Genomic DNA, 24,410 nt, shown 5'->3' with positions numbered 1-24,410 from the left:
ATCTTCCCGAATACCTAGGACTACATGCAGGCACTACAGCACCCCCCCTTAAATAGCTACAAAATACACCTTCCTGTAACAGTTCTGATAAATATCTTTTACTTCGTTTATTTTCCTTTTTTGAGATGCAGTCTACCAGGCTGGAGTGCAGTAGCATGATCTTGGCTCACTGCAACCTCCACTTCACTGCAACCTCTGCCTCTGAGGCATGAGGTTCATTCAGGCGATCTTCCCACCTCAGCCTTCCAAGTAGCTGAGATTACAAGCCTGTACCAACATGCCCAGCTAATTTTTTTTTTTTTTGTATTAGTAGAGACAGGGTTTTACCACCTTGGCCAGGCTGGTCTTGAACTCCTGACCTCAAGTGATCTGCCTGCCTTGGCCTCCCAAAGTGTTGGGATTACAGGCGTGAGCCACCGCACCCGGCCTCTTTTACTTCGCTTAAATGTCCACTTTTAGTAGTAAAATCCCAGAAAATGTTTGTGGCAGTATGTTTAACTAAAAAGCTCATATTTCCTTTTATTTTTGGGCAATTCTTAAGGTAAGCAAACTAATGTTGCATGATAAACCCATAATCAAGTATCTCACACTTTTGCAGACCTCAAATCAGTCTGTGGCTTTATTGCAGCTTTCCTTCAAAATATCATGTGACTGAGAAAATCCCTATCTTCCTATCAGACTAAAGAAACGACAGGACAGCGATTACACTTTTAAGTATTAGAGGGTTTAGAGCCCTAGATATTCTATATGCAGACTACTCATGTTTGTTTGTTTTAATAAAGACTGGTCCAAAGGCTCATTTTCACAGTAGCTACAGTTTTTCAGTTCCTGGACCAGGTAAAGATGGGCAGCCCCGTGATCCATAAAATCCAAGGGTTAGGACCATTTCTTGGTAACATTGAGATGGTCGAGCTGGTCCGCAATGAATCTATGCGGGGGGAACTTGGAAGTGGCGGCCGCCTTTAAGGCCTCGAAGGCCTCCCTCCTGCGCACCGCGGCGTGGCCGCGCTCCTGCTCCCTGGTCATGTAGGGCATGCTCAGCCAGTAGTGGTTCTCCGCCTCGATCTCCAGGCGGCGGATCATGTTCTGCTTGGCGCGCAACGACACGAACCGCGGCCGCCGGTGCTTCCCGATCCACTGACGGCCAGGAATGCGGTTGCGGCAGAGGAGCGCAGTCAGGAACATGGTGCCTGCGGAACAGAGGGACGGGCTTTGCGGACGCGAAATGGCACGGCCGGACCTGGAGAGAGCAGCGGGCGCGCGCTCCAGCTCACGCCTACGGGAGTTCCCGCACCGCCTCCCCTCCAGAGAAGCGGGGAGCCCAGCTAAGGCCAGCAGGCGAAGAAGGCGCTTCCTACAGGACTGAATTCGCGCAAGTACTCACCCGCCGGTTGCTCAGGACTCCGCGGCCGCCGGCAGACGCTGCGGCGTAAGCGTACCCGTCTCGCGGGGTCTCCTGGCGCCTCGGCGAGAGACTTCAGCTCTCGCGAGAGAGAACTGCGTCTGCGCAGAGCCGAGGGCGCGTTCGGCGCCGATTCAAACTAGTGGCGGGAGGCTGTGAGGTGAGCGGTGTTGTCCGCCTACGCCTGGAGTCCTTCCCGGGTGTGCTCAGCATGGACCCTATCCGGAGCTTCTGTGGGAAGCTGCGGTCTCTGGCCAGCACGCTGGACTGCGAGACGGCCCGGCTGCAGCGAGCGCTGGACGGAGAGGAAAGCGGTGCGTGAGGTGGGCTGCCCGGGCACGGTGCGCGGGGTGCGCCGCGGGCGGAGGGGCGTGGCGAGTGGAGGGTGAGCCCCGCGGAAACCGCCAGGCACTGACGGCGTGGACGGCTGCCACCAAGGCGCGGAGTGGGTGCTGAGTGTCTCAATGCTCGGCGTTTGGTGTTAGCGTAGCTCCCGGGCCTGGTTATGGTTTATTCCTAGGAACCCTTATCGCGTGTCCGTTTTACTCCCAGGTACAACCCCAAGGCTCTCCTGAGGTAATGAAAGTAGCACTATTTATTTAATATGTTGGGAACAGAGACGGCAGCACTTGAGAATAAGAACCTAAGTTGACAGATTGAGCTCATAATACATATACTAATTTATATGTGATATGCTTTCGTCACATACAATATATGTGCTTGTCAATAAAATACCATGTAAACCTAAACAGATTCTCTTAGAATCAAGCTATTTAACGTTGTTCTTTACACGATACTTTACACATATAGTGACTTTTTTCTCACCCAGGTGGTCAACAGTTGCAGTAAACCTGTGTTTTTCCCACTAAATCGTATTACCAACACAAACACTAGTACTCGACAGTGCTGGGGTTTAAAAAAAATGTGTATAAATAAAGCAAAATTCACCATTCACCTTTTTATTGGAGATTTTTTAAATTATTGAAAAGTAGTTCAGATTTTGGAATTATTTCATAAATGTCATAATTGTAATGTGCTTTAAAATATTACACCCTGCAGACTTTTACTTTAATTATGATCTCCAGTCACTTGAAAATGCCTATTTCTGCCGGGCACGGTGGCTCACACCTGTAATCCCAGCACTTTGGGAGGCCGAGGCGGGCGGATCACGAGGTCAGGAGATCGAGACCATCCTGGCTAACACGGTGAAACCCCGTCTCTACTGAAAATACAAAAAAAATTCGCCGGGCCTGGCGGGCGCCTGTAGTCCCAGCTACTCGGGAGGCTGAGGCAGGAGAATGGCGGGAACCTGGGAGGTGGAGCTTGCAGTAGCCGAGATCGCGCCACTGCACTCCAGCCTGGGCGACAGAGCGAGACTCTGTCTCAAAAAAAAAAAAAAAAAAAGGAAAAAAAAATGTCTATTTCTGTGACTGTAAAATCAACATATGTGCATTGTAGGAAATTTAAGGTATGGAAAAGTAGAAAGAAAATAAATACCCCGTATCCATGGGTCATGCCACACCACTATTAATATTTTAGTAGCTTTTCTACCATTCTTATTTTAGAGCTTTTTTGTTTTTATTTGATTTTGTGATAGTGCTATAATAGACACAAAATTGCATTAACATTTTTGGATGCTTTTTCTTTTTTTTTTCCCTGAGATGGAGTCTCGCTGTTGCCCAGGCTAGAGTACAGTGGCGCGATCTCTCGGCTCCTCCAACCTCCACCTCCCAGGTTCAAACGATTCTCCTGCGTCAGCCTCCCAAGTAGCTAGGATTACTGACTTACGCCACCACGCCCAGCTAATTTTTGTGTTTTTAGTAGAGATAGGGTTTGACCATGTTGACGAGGCTGGTCTGAAACTCCTGACCTCAAGTGATCCGCTTCGGCCTCCCAAAGTGCTGGAATTACAGGTGTGAGCCACCGGGCCTAGCCTGGAGATTTTATATATATATAAAATATACATATATAATATATATAAAATGTATAAAATCTCCACTTTAATATATTTTATATATTTATACATTTTATATATTTATATTTGTATATATTTATATTTTATATGTATTATATGTTTAATATATTTTATATATTTATATATTTATATAATATATATTTATATATCACATATATTTATATGTATTTATATAATATAGCTATATAATATATTTATATTTTTATCTATATATTTTTATATATTTATATTTGTTTATTTTTATATATTTATATACATTTTATATATATATAAAATTTCTCATATATATATGAGAGAGAGACACTTTCCATAAAGCTCATCCTAATTTATTTTCCTACCGACATATTGACTCTGCATAATCTGCATTTTCTTCTGTGTTTACAAGGAAAAATTGGAATAACCATTCAATTCCTGTCCCATATGCGTTATACAAAATATGGAATCGTAATTAGAGAAAATGGTCACAAACAATCTCGCCTTTTATGATCACAATGATGAATAATTCAGTTGGTTGACTTCTAAATGTCTTTGAGATATAATTCACATGCCATAAAACCATTTAAAGGATACAATTTAATGGTTATTAAGATATTCAGAGTTGTGCAATTATCACAACAAAAAGTTTAGATTTTCATCACTCCTAGAAGAGATCCCTGTGCCCCTTAACGGTCATCCCCTTAACCCCACCCACCACACCAGCTTTAAGCAACCATGAATCGACTTTCTGTCTCTATAGATTTGTCTGTTCTGGACATTTCATATAAATGGAATTATAGAATTTATAGTCTTGTGACTAACTTATTTCACTTAGTGTAATGTCTCAGTGTTCCTCTATGTTGTCACATGTGTCATCACTTCATTCCATTTTATTGCTGAGTATATTCCATTGTATGGTCCTACTACATTTTCGTTATTCACTAGCTGATAGACGTTTGAGTTGTTTCTACTTTTTGGCTATTATGAATAATGCTACTGTAAATATTCACATGTAAGTTTTTGTGTTAACTTGTTTTTAATTCTCTTGAGAATTAAGAGTGTGTAGTAGTACACACCTGTAATCCCAGCTACTGGCGGGGGGGGGCAGTGCTGAGGCACAAGAATCACTTGAACCTGGGAGGCAGCAGTTGCAGTGAGCTCAGATGAGGGCACTGCACTCCAGCCTGGGTGACAGTGAGACTCTGTCTCAAAAAAAGAAACAAAAAGTAACTCCACTTCTTTTAAATTAGCTGGGTGGGGTGGTGCATGCCTGTAGTCCCCAGCTACTTGGGAATCTGAGGTGCGAGGATTGCTTGAGTCCAGGAAGTCAAGGCTGCAGTAAGCCATGACTGCACCACTGTACTCTAGCCTGGGTGACAGAGTGAGAACCTGTCTCAAAAAAGTTAAACGAAAAAACTACTTTTACATCATATGTAACACCCACTGATTAATGACAAAGGTGACATACAGTGGGTAAAGGATGCCTTTTCAGTAAGTTGTGCCAGGTCAATTGAATATCCATATGGAGAAAAAGAGTGGATCTTGATTCTTACGACATGCCATGTACAGAAATCAATTCCAGATGGGTGTAGCTCTAAATGCAAAAGTTAAAACCATAAAGCTCTTAGAAGAAAACGTGAGAGAGACACATATCTTGTCATTGGCAAAGATTTAAAAAATAGAAACCAAAAAGTGCTTATCATAAGGGAAAACATGGGTAAGTAGGACTGCCTTAAAATTAGAAGACTTGGGCCAGGCGCAGTGGCTCACGCCTGTAATCCCAGCACTTTGGGAGGCCAAGACTGGCGGATCGCAAGGTCGGGAGATCAAGACCATCCTGGCTAACACGGTGAAACCCCGTCTCTACTAAAAATACAAAAAATTAGCCGGGCACGGTGGTGGACGCCTGTAGTCCCAGCTACTTGGGAGGCTGAGGTGGGAGAATGGCGTAAACCGGGAGGTGGAGCTTGCAGTGAGCCGAGATCATGCTACTGCACTCCAGCTCCTCCACAGAGCAAGACGCGGCCCAGAAAAAATAAAAGATTCGGCCGTGCACAGTGGCTCACACCTGTAATCCCAGCATTTTGGGAGACCGAGGTGGGTGGATCACCCAAGGTCAGGAGTTCAAGACCAGCCTAGCCAACGTGGTGAAACCTCGTCTCTACTAAAAATACAAAAAAATTAACTGGGCATAGTGGTGGGCACCTGTAATCCCAGCTACTCAGGAGGCTGAAGTGGGAGAATCACTCGAACCCTGGAGGTGGAGGTTGCAGTGACCTGAGATCAGCTACTGCACTCCAGCCTGAGCGACAGAGTGAGACTCCATCTCAGAAAAAAAAAAAAAAAATTATCTTCAGGCCATTAGGAATGTGAAAAGACACTAATTTCATTAGTAATCAAGGAAATGAAAATTAAGTCTCAATGTAGTATAGTTGCATACCCACCAGGAAAGCTAAAATGAAAAAGAGAAAATTACCAAGTGTTTGGAAAGATGTGGAACAAATGCACTTCTTATGCACTGCTGGTGGGAGTGCAAACTGTAAAAATCACGTTGGAAAGCTAGCAGTATTTACTGAAGTTGAACATATGCGTAACATGTAATCCAGCACTTTTTCTAAGTCTCTTAACATACAGAAATATGAATATATTGGTACCAAAGACATGTTCTAGAAAGTTCAAAGCAAGAGTATTCATAATAGTTCCAAACTAGGCACAATCCAAAGTGTTTCAACAGTAGAATAAATAAATTTGGTATCACGCAGTGGAAATACTACACAGTAATGAACATGGATTAGATTTGAACTTGGAAGAATGTAACAGTTGAGTGAAAGAAGCCAGTCACAAAAGAGTGCGTATTGTATGAGTCCATTACATCACATTAGTAAGTGGTAAAACTGCTTCATGGTGTTAGAAATCAGGGTAAGGTGGCCAGGTGGGGTGGCTCACACCTATAATCCCAGCACTTTGGGAGGCTGAGGTGGGTGGATCACTTGAGGTCAGGAGTTCAAGACCAGCCTGACCAACATGGTGAGACCCTGTCTCTACTAAAAATATAAAACTAGCCAGACGTGGTGGCGCACACCTGTAGTCCCAGCTTCTTGGGAGACTGAGGCAGGAGAATAGCTTGGACCCAGGAGGTAAAGGTTACAGTGAGCCAAGATCACACCGTTGCACTCCAGCCTGGGCAACAAGAGCAAAACTCTGTCTCAAAAAAAGAAAAAGAAATCAGGGTAAAGTTTACCCTTGTGGGGAAGGAAGAGGCTATAAGAGGGTTTCTAGAGTTCTAATAAGGCTCTGTTTCTACTTCTGTTTCTTTTTTCTTTTTTTTTTTTTTTTTGAGATGGAGTCTTGCTCTGTCACCCAGGCTGGAGTGCAGTGGCACAATCTCGGCTCACTGCAACCTCTGCCTCCTGAGTTCATGCCATTCTCCTGCCTCAGCCTCCCGAGTAGCTGGGACTATAAGCGCTTGCCACTACGCCCGGCTAATTTTTTGTATTCTTTAGTAGAGACGGGGTCTCACTGTGTTAGCCAGGATGGTCTCGATCTCCTGACCTCGTGATCCACCCGCCCTGGCCTCCCAAAGTGCTGGGATTACAGGCGTGAGCCACCGTGCCCGGCCTCTACTTCTGTTTCTTGAGCTGAGGGCCAGTTATGCAGGTATGCTCATTTTATAAAGTTCATTAAGCTACGTACTTAGGATTTGTATGCTTTTCAGTATGTATGTTATACAGTCATGTTACTTAAGGGGGATGCGTTCTGAGCAATGTTAGGCAATTTTGTTATTGTGCAAACATAGAGCGTATGTAACACAAACGTACATGATATGACCTATTGCACACCTAGGCTATATGGTGTAGCCTGTTGTTCCCAGACCACAAACCTATATAGCATGCAACTGCACTGAATACTGTAGGCAACTGTAAGATTATGGTAAGTATTTGTGTATCTAAACATATAAAAGGTACAGTAAAAAATATGGTATTATCTTATGGTACCACTGTCATATGTGACCTGTCATTGAACAAAATGTCATTATAAGGTATATGATTGTATACTAAGTATTCTTTTTCTTTCTCCTTTTCCTTACACTTATTGGACTTTTTTTCTTTCAATATTCATATTGAAGACTTTGAAGATTATCCAATGAGAATTTTATATGACCTTCATTCAGAAGTTCAGACTCTAAAGGTATCACTCCTACAATATTAATTTATGATTTCTCTGTGGCGAGTAATTTTTTTATCCTAAATAGATTTAGTCAGAAGTTAGAGAAATTAAAATGTATTTTCTTTATTCATAAAAGGATGATGTTAACATTCTTCTTGATAAAGCAAGATTGGAAAATCAAGAAGGCTTTGATTTCATAAAGGCAACAAAAGTACTAATGGAAAAAAATTCAATGGATATTATGAAAATACGAGAGTATTTCCAGAAGTATGGATATAGTCCACGTGTCAAGAAAAATTCAGGTTTGAATAACTTCATTTTATAGCATTTGTTTTAGTATTGAAGAAACAAGGCAGCATGATTAACTAAGACAACTGTAGGCTTGGCCATGGTTTTTAATTCTAGCTCTGTCGTTATCTGATGCTTATTTGATAAACATTTAGTCAACTCTCACTGTGTGGTATGCTTTTGGAGTGCTAATCAGGGGTGCAATGTAAAGACAGTCCTTGCTTTCCTTTCCAAAATGCCAAATGAAAGCTAGCACAATGCTGTATTTAGCACATTTAGGCTAGATGGCCTATTTAAATGAAAAACTACAAGATAAATCTTTGTAACTTGGGATAGGTGGTTTCTAGTTAGCCCTGCCAATAAAAGCTGAGAGACCTCAAGGCATGTTATTTCATTTTTCTTGTTCACAGTTTTCTCTTCTGTAGAAAGAGATATTGGCTATAAAAATTTGACAGAGTCATTTTTTGGTTCTAAAATTTTAATGAAGGGCAGTCTATCATAGTGGTTTAGAATTTGGAGCCAAAATGCCTGCGTTCAAATCTGTATTCCACCACTTAATAGCTGTATTATTATCTTTGTCAAGTTACTTAATCTTGTGCCTTACCTTCTCATTTGTAAAGTGGGAATGTTTAGTGTATCTATCTCATGAGATTGTTTAAGGATTAAATAAGATAAAGTTTGCTTAGAGCAGTGCCTAGCATGTCAGTCACTCAAGGTTAATTGTTAACTGCTATTGTTATGCCCATACCTCTGAATGACTAACTTCAGTGTCTTCATTTCTATTATTAAATTGAACAAGTATATATTGAGGATGTGTGTGGCAGGTAAGTTAAACAGTCCGTGTGAGACAGGCACACTGGCTCATGCCTGTTATTCCAGCAGTGTGGGAGACTGAGGCAGGAGGATCACTTGAGGCCAGGGCTACATAATGAGACTCTTGTGTCTACAAAAAATTGTTTTACAAAATTAGTTGGGCATGATGGTGCATACTTGGAGTCCTAATTATTTGGGAGGCTGAGGCAGAAGGGATCCCTTAAGCCCAGGAGTTCAAGGCCGCAGTAAGCTACTATCACGCCACTATACTCCAACCTGCATGACAGAGCGAGACCCTGCCTCAATAAATAAAATACATACATACATACATACCTACTTACAAACAACCCGCACCACCACCACCCCCCAACATGGTATCATAGAATTTTGTTGACTTTGGTGTGAAAGAGCCATAGATTCAAATACTGGCTCCACCAGTTATTACATGTGTGACCTTGGGTAATTTCTGTAAGTTGCTTTTTCCTCACTTATAAGATGGGGATAATATCTCCCTATGGAGTACTGATAATGATGATTTATTAATCTCTTAAATGACAGTCCTGTGATAAATACATCAGTAGGTTTTTGGCAACTCTTGTAACATTTCTCAAAATTTACAGAAAGCATAATGCCAAAACAACTCAGTGACTCAAAATCTCTTCAAAGGAACAAAAACTATGAAATCAAAATATGAAACCTCAGAGATTTAAACTCAAGGCTTTTAAAACCAAGCAAAACAAACAAGAAAGTATATAACCGGCCAGGCACTGTGGTTCATGCCTGTAATCCCAGCACTTTGGGAGGCCAAGGCAGGCAGATCACCTGAGGTCAGGAGTTCAAGACCATCCTGGCCAACATGGTGAGACCCTGTCTCTACTAAAAATACAAAAATTAGCTGGGTGTGGTGGTGTGTGCCTGTAATCCCAGCTACTCGTTAGGCTCATATAGGAGAATTGTTTGAACCCAGGAGGCAAAGGTTGCAGTGAGCTGAGATTGCACCACCGCACTCCAGCCTGGGTGACGGAGCAAGACTCCGTCTCAGAAAAAAAAAAAAAAAGTATATAACCTATTAATGGTTGAGAAACTGTATATCTTTGAAATGCTCCCCTATTATTTTTCTCAACTAGGTGTTTGATATAGGTGTTCCAGACTAAGGATAAAAACTTATCTTTATATAGCAGTCTTTGCTGTTGAGCTTGGGCATCTGGAAGTTACGAATCTAAAATAATATCATATTCTGTGTTAAATATGGAACACAGTTGATTCCATACTGTCATGAAATTTTAAAATATAGTTTCAGGCCAGGTGCAGTGGCTCACGCCTGTAATCTCAACACTTTGGGAGGCTGAGGCGGTGGATCACTTGAGCCCAGGAGTTCAAGACCAGCCTAGGCAACATGGCGAAACCCTATCTCTACAAAAAGTACAAAAAATTATCTGAGCATGGTGGCACACGCCCATAGTACCAGCTGCCTGGGAGGCTGAGGTGGGAGAATCACCCGAGCCCAGCGTTGTGTGTGCGACTAGCTGGGGCTAGTGTCACAGGTGGTAAAGGAATTTACCAAGACAGTGGTAGGTAGAGAAAGGCAGATTTATTAAAGTATGAAAATACATTGCAAGGTGGCAGTGGGCAGTACAGCAGAGAAGAGGCTGTCTGCAAAGAGGCAGAGGCTGAAGGGAAGTTTTATAGGGTCATGCTGGAGGCGGGCTAGGCACAGAGCAAGGTTGTTGTCACCAGGCATGGTGGCTCACATGTGTAATCCCAGCACATTGGGAGGCCGAGATGGGCAGATCACTTGAGCTCAGGAGTTCTAGACCAGTCTGGGCAACGTGGTGAAACCCTGTCTCTACCAAAAATACAAAAAATTAGCTGGGCATGGTGGTATATGCCTGTAGTCCCAGCTTTGGAAGTTGAGACTGCAGTGAGCCAAGACTGCCACTGCACTCCAGCCTGGGGGACAAAGTGAGACCCTGACTCAAAAATTAAAAAAGAAAAAGTACCTACAGGTCCTTTGTGATTGGCCTTTTCTCAGAACAATTGTTCATGGTTCTCCCCAACCTGGGGCCCTCCCCCATTGTTGCCTACATCGGGATCTGTGATAGTGCCACTGCACTCCAGCCTGGACAACAGTCAAAGCTACAGAAAATATATTCTGATGCACACTAAAGTCTGAGAGAAAAAAGGAAATATTAAGAAAAACTAGTAAATCACATTAAGGATATAAGAAAATTGGACTTTTATTTGTGAATATTAATTTTTCATCTTATAACACTTTAACTTGCTTTCCTCCTCTAATGTATAATCACAATGGGATATGGGTGCACAAGAGATACATGTCGGAACTTTATTAAAGGGACAATTGAAATAGCATTTCAGCTGAGTGTGGTGGCTCATGCCTGAAATGCCATCATTCTGGGGGCCAAGGCAGGAGGATCATTTGAGCCCAGGAGTTTGACACCAGCCTGGGCAACATGATAAGACCCCATCTCCACAAAAAAATTTAAAACTTAGCTGAGCATGGTGGCATACCTACAGTCCCAGCTACCCCAGGGGCTGAGATGGAACGATCACTTGAGCCCAGGAGGTCAAGTCTGCAGTGAGCTGTGATCACACCTCTGTACTCCAGCCTGGGTGGCAGAGCGAGACCCTGTCTCAATAAATAATAAATAAAATGTTTAGACAATCGGAACTTTTGCTGATTTGGGAAATTTCAGATAAGCTGTTTTCTGTTGTTTTTGTAAACATGAAAGTTTCCGTTTTGATGTTTGACCAGAATATTCTGATTTTTCCTCCTAGTACACGAGCAAGAAGCCATTAACTCTGACCCAGAGTTGTCTAATTGTGAAAATATTCAGAAGCCTGATGTGAAAGATGATCTGTCTGATCCTCCTGTTGAAAGTAGTTGTGTTTCTGAGAAGTCTCCACGTAGTCCACAACTTTCAGATTTTGGACTTGAGCGGTACATGGTATCCCAGGTTCCACTAAACCCTCCACAGGCAGTGAACAACTATAAGGAAGAGCTTGTAATTGTAACTCCACCTACCAAGCAATCACTAGTAAAAGTACTAAAAACTCCAAAATGTGCACTAAAAATGGATGATTTTGAGTGTGTAACTCCTAAATTAGAACACTTTGGTATCTCTGAATATACTATGTGTTTAAATGAAGATTACACAATGGGACTTAAAAATGTGAGGAATAATAAACGGTAAGTAGCTCTGTTAAAAGGCATCTTTTCTCTAGCTTTCTAAACCTTTTGTATTTATTGATTTTCTTCCAGAAGAAATATAATGTTTCAGACAACATTTTTCCTTTAAAAAGTTTTCAGATTTTTTAAATTTTATTTCAGTAGGTTTTAGGGGAACAGGTGGTGTTTGGTTACATCAATAAGTTCTTTAGTGGTAAGGTTTTCAGATACTTTATATTACAGATCTTCTCGAATCACCAATACTGTCAATAAAGTGTTGAGCTGTCGGTTTCTTCAGGTGAGAGACTATAGAAGAAGTGATAAGGGCCTGAAAAAGGATGTTATTTGTAGGGATAGAAAAGAGGGAATAAAATTAAAGGGGTAAAACTAGTAAGAACTTGTGATTGATTTGCTGTGGAGACTTGGGAAAAGAGGATGATCTAGGATAAACCCCGACTTTCTGTTTTCTTGCTTGGGGTGATGTTAGAGAGAACAGGAAAAGAATACCTGGAGTACGGGGGGGGGGTAGGTGATGTGTTGACATGTTGGTTTTGACATTGTTAGTGCCTCTTCATACTTAGGCATTCTAATATCAGTTTAAAGCTCAGTGAAGAAGTCAGTGCTAAACTAGATTTGGGAGCCATTAGCAGGGAAATGGTGATTAAAACCGCGAGAGTTACAATGAAAGTACCACTTATCAAAGTAGCCAAGCAGTGTCTAAACATAAATACTTATCATTAAAAACTTACTATTAAAGAGAGAAAATAAACATTCATGTCAAAGAGTCAGAAAAAAACCCCACAACTCTGAGGAAAAGAAGAAACACTAAAGATAACATAAAATTTTAATCCAAAAGATTTTTAAAAGAGTTGAATTGATAAACCTAAGAACTAGTCCTTATCTAAACATAAATACAAATAACAGAACTAAGAACCAAGGACTGTGTTGTGTGTTTTGTTTTGTTTTGTTTTTGAGATGATCTTGTTCTGTCGCCCAGGCTGGAGTGCAATGGCTCAATCTCAGCTCTCTGCAACCTCCTGGGTTCAAGTGATTCTCATGCCTCAGCTACCTAAGTAGATGGAATTGCAGGGGCATGCCACCACATTTGGCTAATTTTTGTATTTTTAGTAGAGACAGGGTTTCACCATGTTGGCTGTTCTTGAACTCCTAGCCTCAAGTGATCCACCTGCCTCGGCCTCCCAAAGTGCTGGGTTTACAGGCGTGAGCCACTGTGCCTGGCCTATGTTTTTATTTTTCTAAGCTATCAGAAAATATAGGGTATAGTATTGGGAAATTTGAAAATTTCAGATAGTTTTGGAAAATAATACAAAGTGATAAAAATTGACTTGAAGTAGAAAACCTGGGTAGAGCAATAATCAGAGAAGAAAACTGAAAAAGTTATCAGATAACAGGACAGGCACAGTGGATCACTTGAGGTTAGGAGTTCAAGACCAGCCTGGCCAACAGGATGAAACCCTGTCCGTATTAAAAATACAAAAAAATAGCTGGGTTTGGTGGTGGGCACCTGTAATCCCAACTACTTGGAAGGCTGAAGCAGGAGAGTTGTTTGAACCCAGTAGGTGGAGGTTGCAGTAAGCTGAGATCAAGCCACTGTACTCCAGCCTAGACAACAAGAGCAAAACTCTCTCCAAAAAAAAAAAGAAAAAAAAGAATTATCAGATAACAAGCTCCAAAAAGCTCTGAGCATGGATGGTGTTCTGGATGAATCCTTTCGAATGTTATGTCATGTCATGTCATGTCATGTCATGCTGTTGTCATTGTTTTGAGATAAGGTCTCGCTCTGTTCCCAGGCTGGAGTGCACTGGGGCAATCTCAGCGCACTGCAACCTCCACCTCCTGAGTTCAAGTGATTCTCGAGCCTCAGCCACCCGAGTAGCTGGGACTACAGGCATGAGCCACCATGCCTGGCTAATTTTTCTGTTTTTAGTAGAGATGGGGTTTTGCCATGTTGTCCAGGCTGCTCTTGAACTCCTGGGCTCAAGTAATCCACCTGCCTCAGCTTCCCAGAGTGCTGGGATTATAGGTGTGAGCTACCACGCCCAGCCTAACATCATTCTTGATGCTCTGGCCAGTGTAATGAGATAGGAAATAAGAAATATTTCTGTGTTGCACTTCTAGGCCATTTTGTACCTAGGCAACTCAAGAAAATCACATGAAAAACTTATAGAAATAATAAAATTCAAGTAAGAGGCTGATAGAAGATATATATTTTATATAGTTACATAGGGCAACTATTTCTTTTCTTTCTTTGTTTTCTTTTCTTTCTTTCGACAGGTTCTTAGTCTGTCACCCAGGTTGGAGTGCGGAGGCATCGCCATAGCTCACAGCAGCTTCGACTTCCTAGGTTCAAGCAGTCCTCCTGCCTCAGCTTCCCAAGTAGTAGGTGGGACGGCAGGTGTGGACCACCAGGCCTGACTAATTTTTTTTTTTTAACTTTCTGTAGAGACAGGGTCTCACTATGTTGTCTAGGCTAGTCTCTTAAGTCCTGGCCTCAAGTGATCCTGAAGGTATTTTTGAAGTAAAGATGATTCAGTAAATTATACTGGAACAATTAGTTAACTGGAAAAAAATCAAGTCGTCTCTACCTCGAGTCAATATAAAATATAGATAGATCAAAAATATAAATATTTAGATAAATTATTTAAAAAGCAAAAGAAAATATAGATAAATTAGCTGTTTAAACAGTGAAAGGGTATACTGCAACTATCAATATGTTTGTAATTGCAAGAAAGTGGTAATGATTAGACATCTTAACATTTGTTTGTTCTATTCAGAAATATGGAAGGGAACATGAGTCAGGCATGGTGATTCATGCCTTAGTCCCACCTGCTTGGGAGGCTGAGTTGGGAGAATCATATGAGCCTGGGAGTTTGAAACCAGACTGGGCAACATAGCTAGATCCCACCTCTAAAAGAATAAAAATTAAATAAATAGACTGGAACATGAAGCATATAAAGGATAAAAAATAAACCGAGAAAAGAATTGCATTGAGGACTATGTTACACACATACTGATAAGAAACCACTAACATACCAAAAGCTACGTAGGCAATGGACAGGAATAGATATGACTAAAAAATATTTTAAAAACAGTTTTGTCTATCAAAATAGTACAAAGAATATTTGTTTTAACTGTTAGAAGAGTACAATGAAACGTGTGTTCATGTATCATTGTCAGGAATGTTTCATGGAAAGAGTTGATTCTTAAGTGTTTAAAACCTTTTACCTAGTCATTTTACCTCTAGGAAAACTTGACAAACATTTTGGCACAGTAGTATTTATTACAGCCTTATTTTAAATGGGGAAAATTGGACAGAACCAAAATAGTTAACAGTAGGAAGTAGTTAAATTATGGCATGACATCAAAGCTAGAAATTATAGTAAAGAATATGGATAGATTTGATCACACACAAAATTTAAACTACTGTATCATAAAATATTTGACCAATGACAAAGCAGGAAAAGTTTTATAACATGATATAATATATGTGCATATATATGTTATATATACACATAACATGTTTTAAAAACCCAGATGCAGTAATTGGTGAAAGACATCCCATTTTTAAAACGAGCAAAAACATGAATTAACAAAAGAAGAGGCCAGGCGCAGTGGCTCATGCCTGTAATCCCAACACTTTGGGAGGCCGAAGTGGGTGGATCACTTGAGGTCAGGAGTTTGAGACCAGCCTGGCCAACATGGTGAAACCCTGGCTCTACTAAAAATACACAAATTAGCTGGGCACCTGCAGTCCCAACTACTCAGTCGGCTGAGGCAGGAGAATCACTTGAACCCTGGAGGCAGAGGCTGCAGTGAACCGAGATCGTGCCACTGCACTCCAGTCTGGGTGACAGAGTGAGACTCCATCTCAAGATAAAAAAAAAAAACAAAAAACAGAAGAAATACAATTGACCAATAAGCATATGAACACTTTTAGCCTTGCAGGTAATGAAGGAAATTCAAATACAAAAATAAGATGTCATTTTTCAACTATCCAGATGCACGTTCTATTTCCAAGTTTTAACTAGGTTTGTTAATGTTAAGAGAGAGAACACCAAAAAAGACAGGTTATATTCAGTGTTGATAAAGACATAAGAAAATGCTTTTATAATGCTGGTGGCCATTGGTGAATCAATCTTAGGGAAAGTTGCCAGTGTATATAAAAGCCTCTATGAAATTTTACTTAAATGAACAAGGAAAATAATCAAAGTGTGCAGTTATATAGATATAAAACACTATTATTTCATTTATAGTTCAAAAGCACAAAAATTATATTTAGAGTACACAAATAAGTAGTTAAAGTATCAAGCAAATATAGATAGAAATTTACCTTTGTAGGGCAGAGATGGGTACCAAGTTGGGAAGCTTCCACAGGGGACTACACAGGTACTAGTAGTAGTTTTTCTTTCTCTCTTTCTTTCTTTTATTTTTAGAGACAGGGTCTCACTGTCCTATTTTGGTTCTTTCCAATTTTCCCCTATTATAAATAAGCTGTAATAAATACTACTGTGCCAAAATGTTTGTTGAGTTTTCCTAGAGGTAAAATGACTGGGTAAAAGGTTTTAGACATTTGAAAACCACCTCTTTCCATGAAACATTCCCAACACCCAGGCTAAAGTGCAGTGGCAGGATGGTAGCTCACCGCAACCATGAACTGGGTTCGAGTGGTTCTTCCACCTGGCCTCCTTTGTAGCTGAGGTTACAGTTATGTGCTGCAACTCCCAGCTAATTTTAATATTTTTATTTTTTGTAGAGACGGGGTCTTGCTATGTTGCGCAGCCTGGTCTCCAACTCCTAGCCTGAAGAGATCCTCCCACTTTGGCCCCACAACATGCATAAGCCACTATGCCCAGCCCTTTTATTTTTAGAGATTTTATACAACATATATTCTTTTGCCATACTGTATATACACTTTAAAAAAAATGTTTACACAATGACCAGGCGTGATGGCTCACACCTGTAATCCACACCTGTAATCCCAGCACTTTGGGAGGTCAGGGTGGGTGGATCACCTGAGGTCAAGCGTTTGAGACCAGCCTGGCCAACATGGTGAAACCCTGTCTCTACCAAAAAAATACAAAAACATTAGCCAGGCACAGTGGTGTGCGCCTATAGTCCCAGCAACTGGGGAGGCTTACGTGGGAGAATCACTTGAAACTGGGAGGTGGAGGTTGCAATGAACTGAGATTGCACCACTGCACTTCAGCCTGGGAACAGATCGAGACCCTGTCTCAGAAGAAAAAAAAAAATGTTTGCACAAGATGTTAAAGACAGCATGGGTCATTATGTTTAAATTCAAAACTGGAAACTTATAAGTGAAAATCAATCCTGAACTATCTTGTATTCAGTGATATTCTCTTTATAACTATTTTATGGACATCTGTGTAATTGTCTAGGACAATGATAATCAGATGACAGGATCAGTCATTTTAGTCTTAAAAAAATGGCAAGTTTTTAATCTATATATATATATACTGGTTATAAAATTCCACTTTAGGATTTGGAAGCCCTATGAGCTACATAGTTCCTTTTTTGAACTAATAAGTTGAAGTTAATGGTCCTTAACTGTTTTATACCATGGATATATATGAATTTGTTTCATGAGACTTCTATACCATAAAGCATAACTGAATGTCCAAACTTGATATTTAGTAAGGTTAAATTTTTTCCCAGAGATTGAATGTTAACTTTTTTAACCTTGTAATTTCCCTATGAATCACACCAGTGAGGAGGCCATAGATACAGAATCCAGGCCCAATGATAATGTTTTTGCCACTCCTGGCTCCACTATCCAGCAGCTGGAAAAAAGTGGTAAGTATAAAATCAAGTTCCTTCTCAGGAACATTTTTCCCAAACTATCTTTGAACAAAATTGATTTCATCATCTTAGACATTCTAATAGTTTTCTTCATCTGTTTAATTCCTAATGTTGGATTACATTAAGTACCATTTCATTCAGCATGATTTTGTCCAAGAGAAAGAAAATTTTCTGGTATGTTTTTAATACTGTTGATTATATTCAGTATTTGTAAGCTTGTTTTTAACATTTTAATTTGAAACATACATATTTGTTCACCAATCTTTTGATGTAGAGCCATGGTACTTTTTGTTTTAACCTATTGATTAGAGTTGTACATTATCTTTCTTATATAAACCACACACAGAATACCTCAGCTGTCATTTTAAATTTTGGTTTCTTTTGAATAGCTCAGTAACTTAAAGAAAATTTTCATACATTGTTTTCATATTTGTCCCAGCAAACGTGACAACATTGGTGTTCATGAAAAAGCAAGATTAAAAAATCCTAGAGTTTTATGATTTTTTTTGTTTTGTTTTCTTTGAGACAGGCTCTTACTCTGTTGCCCAGGCTGGAGCGTAGTGGCATGATCTTGGCTCACTGCAGCCTCAGCTTCTCAGGTCAAGCAATCCTCTCAAGTAGCTGGGACTACAGGCACACACCATGACGTCCAGCTAATTTTTGTATTTTTTGTATAGATGGGGATTTGCCATGTTGCCCAGGCTGGTCACAGTTGTAGACTACTCATTGCAACCTCTGCCTCTTGGACTCAACCAATCCTCCCACCTCAGCCCCCAACGTAGCAGGGACTATAGGCGTACACCACCATGCCCAGCTAATTTTTGTATTTTTTTGATAGAGGGGTTTCACCATGTTACCCAGGCTGGTCTCAAACTCCTGGACTCAAGTGATCCGCCCACTTTGACCTCCCAAAGCACTTCATCCTTTTTAATTGATAAATAGTATTCTACTGTATATATGAGCCATATTCATTTGCTGATTAAGAGGTAATGTTTTTATTTTTTATTATTATAGGCAGTGCCCTAAGGAAATTTTCTGTAGTGCATATGTGTATTTCTCATCTAGGAGTAAAATTGCCGGCTCAAAGGGCATGCACATTTTTACTTATTCTAGAAAATGCTAAATAGTCAGCTAAGAGTGGCTGTTAAGATTTATCTTCTCACTAGTGGTGTTGAGTTCCTGTTTCTCCATCTTTTCCAGCACTTGATGACTTTTAGACTTAAAATATTTTGCCAGTTAGATTGTTTTTCTAACATTTACCTTTTCTCTTTGTTGTTTTTTAAGGTTGCCTCGATGATACTATGTGTGCTAGATAGCAATTGTCTGTATATGCATGGGTTTCTCTTGTTCTTATCTTTAATTTTTCCATCCCTGGTTAATGTTACACTGTTTTTAACTACTGTACCTTTGGAGTAAGTCCTGCCATCTTGGAAGGCAAGTGACCTGTTCTCCCTCTTCCTCCTCCTTTGTCAGAAGTTTGATAATTTTCTCCATAAAGGTTTTACACCATTTTTAATAGATATATTTGTAGGTATCTTGTCTTTGTTGCTACTGTGAAAAGTATCTTTTTTCAAATTATATGTGTAATAGTTTGTTGCTTTTATGTTTAGTATACATTACAACTGTTTGTTATTGTGTATTGCTCTTGCATCCTTGCTGAATTTTATTAGTGCTAATGGTAATTACATATGTGAATATGAGATTTTTTTTCCTGTCCAGTTAAGTATACTATAGTTACAATTTTTTGTGACCATTTTATGTGTCTTTCAGATGCCGAGTATACCAATTCTCCTTTGGTACCTACATTCTGTACTCCTGGTTTGAAAATTCCATCTACAAAGAACAGCATAGCTTTGGTAACTTTCTGTAAAATTGAAAGCCACAATCTTTCTCCTAAAGACTCAGATACACTACTGCTTGCAGACTCAAAGAGGCTATTTAGAAGACATGGATGAATCCAGCTTTTAGGAGTGTATTTACAGTGCATTTCTGGAGGGTAGCTTGGCAGCATAAGTCAATTGCTCTAAAAAATATTTTTCTTTTTTTTCTTTTGTTTTTGTTTTTGAGACCGGGTCTCACTCTGTCACCCAAGCTGGAGTGCAGTGGCGCAATCTCAGCTCACTGCAACGTCCACCTCCCGAGTTCAAGCGATTCTAGCTTGTCTAGAATCAAGCTGTCTTGCCCTCCCGAGTAGCTGGGACCACAGGCGCCGCCACCACACCCGGCAGGTTTTTTTTATTTTTAGTAGAGACGGGGTTTCACCTTGTTAGCCAGGATGGTCTTGATCTACTGGCCTTGTGATCCGCCCGCCTGGGCCTCCCAAAGTGCTGGGATTACAGGCGTGAGCCACCACGCCCGGCTAAAAAATATTTTTCATACCCTTAAACCATATCTCAGAATTTTTTCTAAGGCAAAGTGGGACAAAGATTTAAAACAAGTTACAGAGTAAGGAACAGCATTGTTTGTAAGCACAAAACATGGGAAACGGTACAAATATCGAATGATATCGAAGAACTAAAACACAGCAAGGCATATCCATAAGGTCAGGTGTTATGTATACTATCATGTGTTTTTCAAAACAGATGAGAGCATATAAAAAGAATGTTTTCAAGAAATACTAATCATATGGAAAATGATGTGTGTCTGTGTACACACACGTGCATATGTACACACGTGTTTTACAGAAAAAGAGTGGATAGAAAAGCAAAGTGTAGTTATCTCTGGGTGATAAAATTATGGGTGATTTTGTGCTTTTTTCCCCCTAAATTTTACCAGTGAATAAATTTAATCAGATTTCATCAAATCAAAACCTTATCCCTCTTTAGTCAATATGCTCACTTAACCAATGCTATAGAAAACCAATACTGTGTTAGGGCATCCAATAGAATTTTCTGTAATGATGGAAATGTTTTGTAATCTGCACTGTCCAGTATGGTAGCCACTAATCACGTTATTGAGCACTGAAAATGTGGCTAGTATATCTGAAGAACTAATATTTAATTCTTTAATTTTTATTTAATTTTGATTAACTTAAAATTTAAAGAGTCTCGTGTGGCTATGGCTACTATATTGTACAGTGCAGCTGTGGATGAACATAGGGCTGTGTTAGCAATTGAAGTATCAGGTTATCTGCCTGTTAGTACCTGCCATTTACAATTAATCTACTCCTTATGTTCACGTGGAAGGTACCCTACTGAGGTGACACTCTATCCTCTCTCTCTGTTAACTCTGACCTGAGAGAGATGGAGCGACTTACCCAACTGGCTGGTTTAGCATGAATAGTCTGCATACTAAACTTACCTCTGATCTGCTTTCTTCCTCTTGGGAGGGCGTGTGGTAACACTTGTTCATTCATGCTGTGATTTTCCTCTGACTACACTCACTGTTGCCTGAGATGGGGTGGATATATCCATCTAAATCTTTGGTTCACTCTATTTAGTTATGGCACTAAGCTTTTTTTTTTTTTTTTTTTTTTGGGGTGAGATGGAGTCTCACCCTGTCACCCAGGCTGGAGTACAATGGTGCAATCTTGGCTCACTGCAACCTCCGCCTCCTGGGTTGAAGCAATTCTCCTACCTCAGTCTCCTGAGTAGCTGGGATTACAGGCATGCACCACCACACCTGGCTCAATGTTTATATTTTTAGTAGAGACGGGGTTTCGCCATGTTGGTGAGGCTGGTCTCAAACTCCTGACCTCGTGATCCGCACACCTCGGCCTCCCAAAGTGCTGGGATTACAGGTGTGAGCCACCACAACTTGCTGACATTAAGCTTTAACTCAGCCTTTATTGGTAATGAAAGTGATATTTTGTCCTCTGTGTGCCATTTGTTCTTGATTTTGTTTAGAACTTGGTCAGAGAAGATGGGGCATATGGGGGCCTACTTAGAGACCCCAACAGAACTAACAAATGATTAACCGTTTTTGTTTACTACATTACGTTATATTACCATCATTTAATGGTTTATTTTTATTCAATAGGTATCCACAAATTACCCATTATCAAAAACAAATAGTTCACCAAATGATTTGGAAGTTAAAGATCATACTTCGTTGGTTTTAAATTCAGACACATGCTTTGAGAATTTAACAGATCCCTCTTCACCTACGATTTCTTCTTACGAGAATCTGCTCAGAACACCTACGCCTCCAGAAGTAACTAAAATTCCAGAAGATATTCTCCAGGTTATTTTTCCAGGCTATTTTTTTTTCTGATATTCTTTTCAAAATGAAATACTTAAAGACCTGAAACTGCATGTAAACTGTCTTATTTATCATTGAGCTAATGTGCTAATTTTGGTGATGAGAAAATCCAAATTCTAGGCTGTCAGGACCTTATTTTCCAGTACTTGTTCAACTGTGGTTTCCATGTCGATCATGGTTCCATTGGAAGTGTTGCTGGCAAAGTCAGAAAAGTCATTTACCCTACAATTTCCCAGAACCAGGGTATCATGAATAACATGTCAGTGCTTCTTGAACTTGAGACTTGTTGGACCTCAGTTTAGGAAACACTGATTGATGTATATTAGAATATAGTCATGTGCTGCATAACGTTTTGGTCAATGACAGACCGCATATGCCGCAGCAATGATAATATTAGGATACTGTATTTTTACTGTACATTTTCTATAAGTACTAGATACACAAGTACTTATCACTGCGTAGCAAGTGCCTGCACGATTCAGGACAGTTATATGCTGTAGAGGTTTGTAGCCTAGGAGCAATAGGCTGTACCATATAGCCTGGGTGTGCAGTAGGGTATACCATCTAGGCTTATGTAAGTACTGTGATGTTCACACACGATGAAATCACCTCATGATGCATTTCTCAGAATGTATCCCTATTGTTAAGTGATGCCTGACTGTATCCGATTCTTTAGTATTTAACAGCAGTTACCATTACTCTACCAATGACTTATAACAACTGCCAATTCTAAATAACCAGTCTGATTCTTTGACAGTCCCCCTCCTTAATAGAAGTTACAGTGTTTGGCAATTATTACTTACACGTATGGAATTCTTAATAACCATTCTAGAAATCTTCCTGATTTACGAAGACCCATGAGAAGGATAAATCACTTAGGAAAATACTCAGATGCCTTTAGAACTGACTTATGCTGGGATATCAATAAAGTACTTGTTATCCTTTTTTCTCTTTTCTGCTTTTCTGGAAGAAATAATAAATTGCATGAAGAAGGAGCATCTTCTGTCTTTATGAAAATTATATAGTTTCCACTTCCCAACGGTTGCTTCATCTCTCCTTATTTCTATGTAAAAGGAAGGAAAGCTTATATTTAATATATCATCTCTTTATGCATGAAAAAATTCTAGCTAATATTTCATGTTCTCCTATCATAGTTTTTGTAATTGATGACCTTCCTTTTGAGCATTCATTTTACATCTTTCCTTTTGTGTATTTTGACATCTTTGTTAAGGCTTAATTTGCTCTCAGGGATATATTGCTACTTGTTTTCACTAACCTCAGTCAGAATACATTTTAGGCTTTAAAAATCAGTCCTTCACATCCAAGTTAAATTTCTAATATCCCTATCTTTTCATTGCTGTTAGCATGTCTTTTTTTTTTTTTAGAATGAGTCTTGCTCTGTCTCCCAGGCTGGAGTGCAGTGGCATGATCTCAGCTCACTGCAACCTCCACCTCCAGGGTTGAAGTGATTCTTCTGCCTCAGCCTCCCGAGTAGCTGGGATTACAGGTGTGTGCCACCACTCCCGGCTAATTTTTGTATTTTTAGTAGAGACAGGGTTTCACCTGTTGTCCAGGCTGGTCTCAAACTCCTGACCTCAAGTGATCCACCTGCCTTGGCCTCCCAAAGTGCTAGGACTACAGGTGTGAGCCACCACACCCGGCCCGTAGCTTGTATTGAACATTTTATAACTTCTTCCAAATTTAGGTTATGTTGTTCATATGGCTCAATAAAAAGGAATTTTGCTTTTCTTTTTTTTTTTTAGCTTTTATCAAAATACAACTCAAACCTAGCTACTCCAGTAGCAATTAAAGCAGTGCCACCCAGTAAAAGGTTCCTTAAACATGGACAGAACATCCAAGATGTCACCAACAAAGAAAACTGGTGAGTATGTTACCTTTGTAAAGAAAGTTCGTGTGTTATTTGAGGAGGACATTTAAAAATTAACATTTGACCATCCTGGCCAACATGGTGAAACCTTGTCTCTACTAAAAATACAAAAATTAGCCAGGTGTGGTGGTGCACACCTGTAGTCCCAGCTACTCAGGAGGCTGAGGCAGGAGAATCGCTTGAACCCGGGAGGCGGAGGTTGCAGTGAGCGGAGATGGCTCCACTCACTCCGGCCTGGCAACAGAGCGAGACTCCGTCTCAAAAAAAAAAAGAAAAAAACATTTAAATGTTAGTAAAAATTGTGTTTTTAATTGACATTTGGCAGCTTAATAGCCTGTCTCTATCTTTTGATACAGAACTTGTGATCCCTGAATTTCAGATTCCCAAATTATCCAGTCTAATGATATCAGTGGGAATCTATCCTCAATTATTTTATAAGTGTAAAATATATAGCCACAGTATTGTCATTTGTCTTAGTGGCTTTTAATTATATTAAATTGATATTTTTTATTTGTATCTGTTGCAGAAATTCTAATGGATCTATCCATTACAAGAACCTGAACAGAATGAGATTAAAGCAGAGCTGGACCAATTTTATCATTCACATTCCCCTGCCTCTTTCCCCTTTTTAAACATTGACTCATTTTAAAGAGGAACATGAACATTAACATCATAA

General features: G+C 40.1%; 2 protein-coding genes across 2 annotated transcripts; one reads left to right on the top strand and one right to left on the bottom strand.

The window, feature by feature from the left end:
* Nucleotides 1-76: 76 nt before the first annotated feature.
* On the bottom strand, nt 77-1,523 carry MRPL57 (mitochondrial ribosomal protein L57). Its single transcript, XM_023190649.3, has 2 exons — nt 1,385-1,523; nt 77-1,190 (listed from the first exon to the last, which is right to left on the bottom strand). The coding sequence occupies exon 2, from the start codon at nt 1,183-1,185 to the stop codon at nt 877-879; it is 309 nt and encodes a 102-aa protein (XP_023046417.1). The 5' UTR covers nt 1,186-1,190; nt 1,385-1,523; the 3' UTR covers nt 77-876.
* On the top strand, nt 1,464-24,410 carry SKA3 (spindle and kinetochore associated complex subunit 3). Its single transcript, XM_023190648.3, has 9 exons — nt 1,464-1,716; nt 7,480-7,541; nt 7,657-7,822; nt 11,418-11,829; nt 17,555-17,640; nt 19,417-19,502; nt 21,625-21,828; nt 23,610-23,728; nt 24,261-24,410. Coding segments are annotated over exons 1-9 (1,239 nt in total). The 5' UTR covers nt 1,464-1,613; the 3' UTR covers nt 24,262-24,410.

This window comes from Piliocolobus tephrosceles, chromosome X (genome assembly GCF_002776525.5).
Source record: "Piliocolobus tephrosceles isolate RC106 chromosome X, ASM277652v3, whole genome shotgun sequence".
Classification (NCBI taxonomy): domain Eukaryota; kingdom Metazoa; phylum Chordata; class Mammalia; order Primates; family Cercopithecidae; genus Piliocolobus; species Piliocolobus tephrosceles.
Note: the sequence above shows the minus strand (reverse complement) of the source record. Positions and strands in the feature narration are given on the sequence as shown.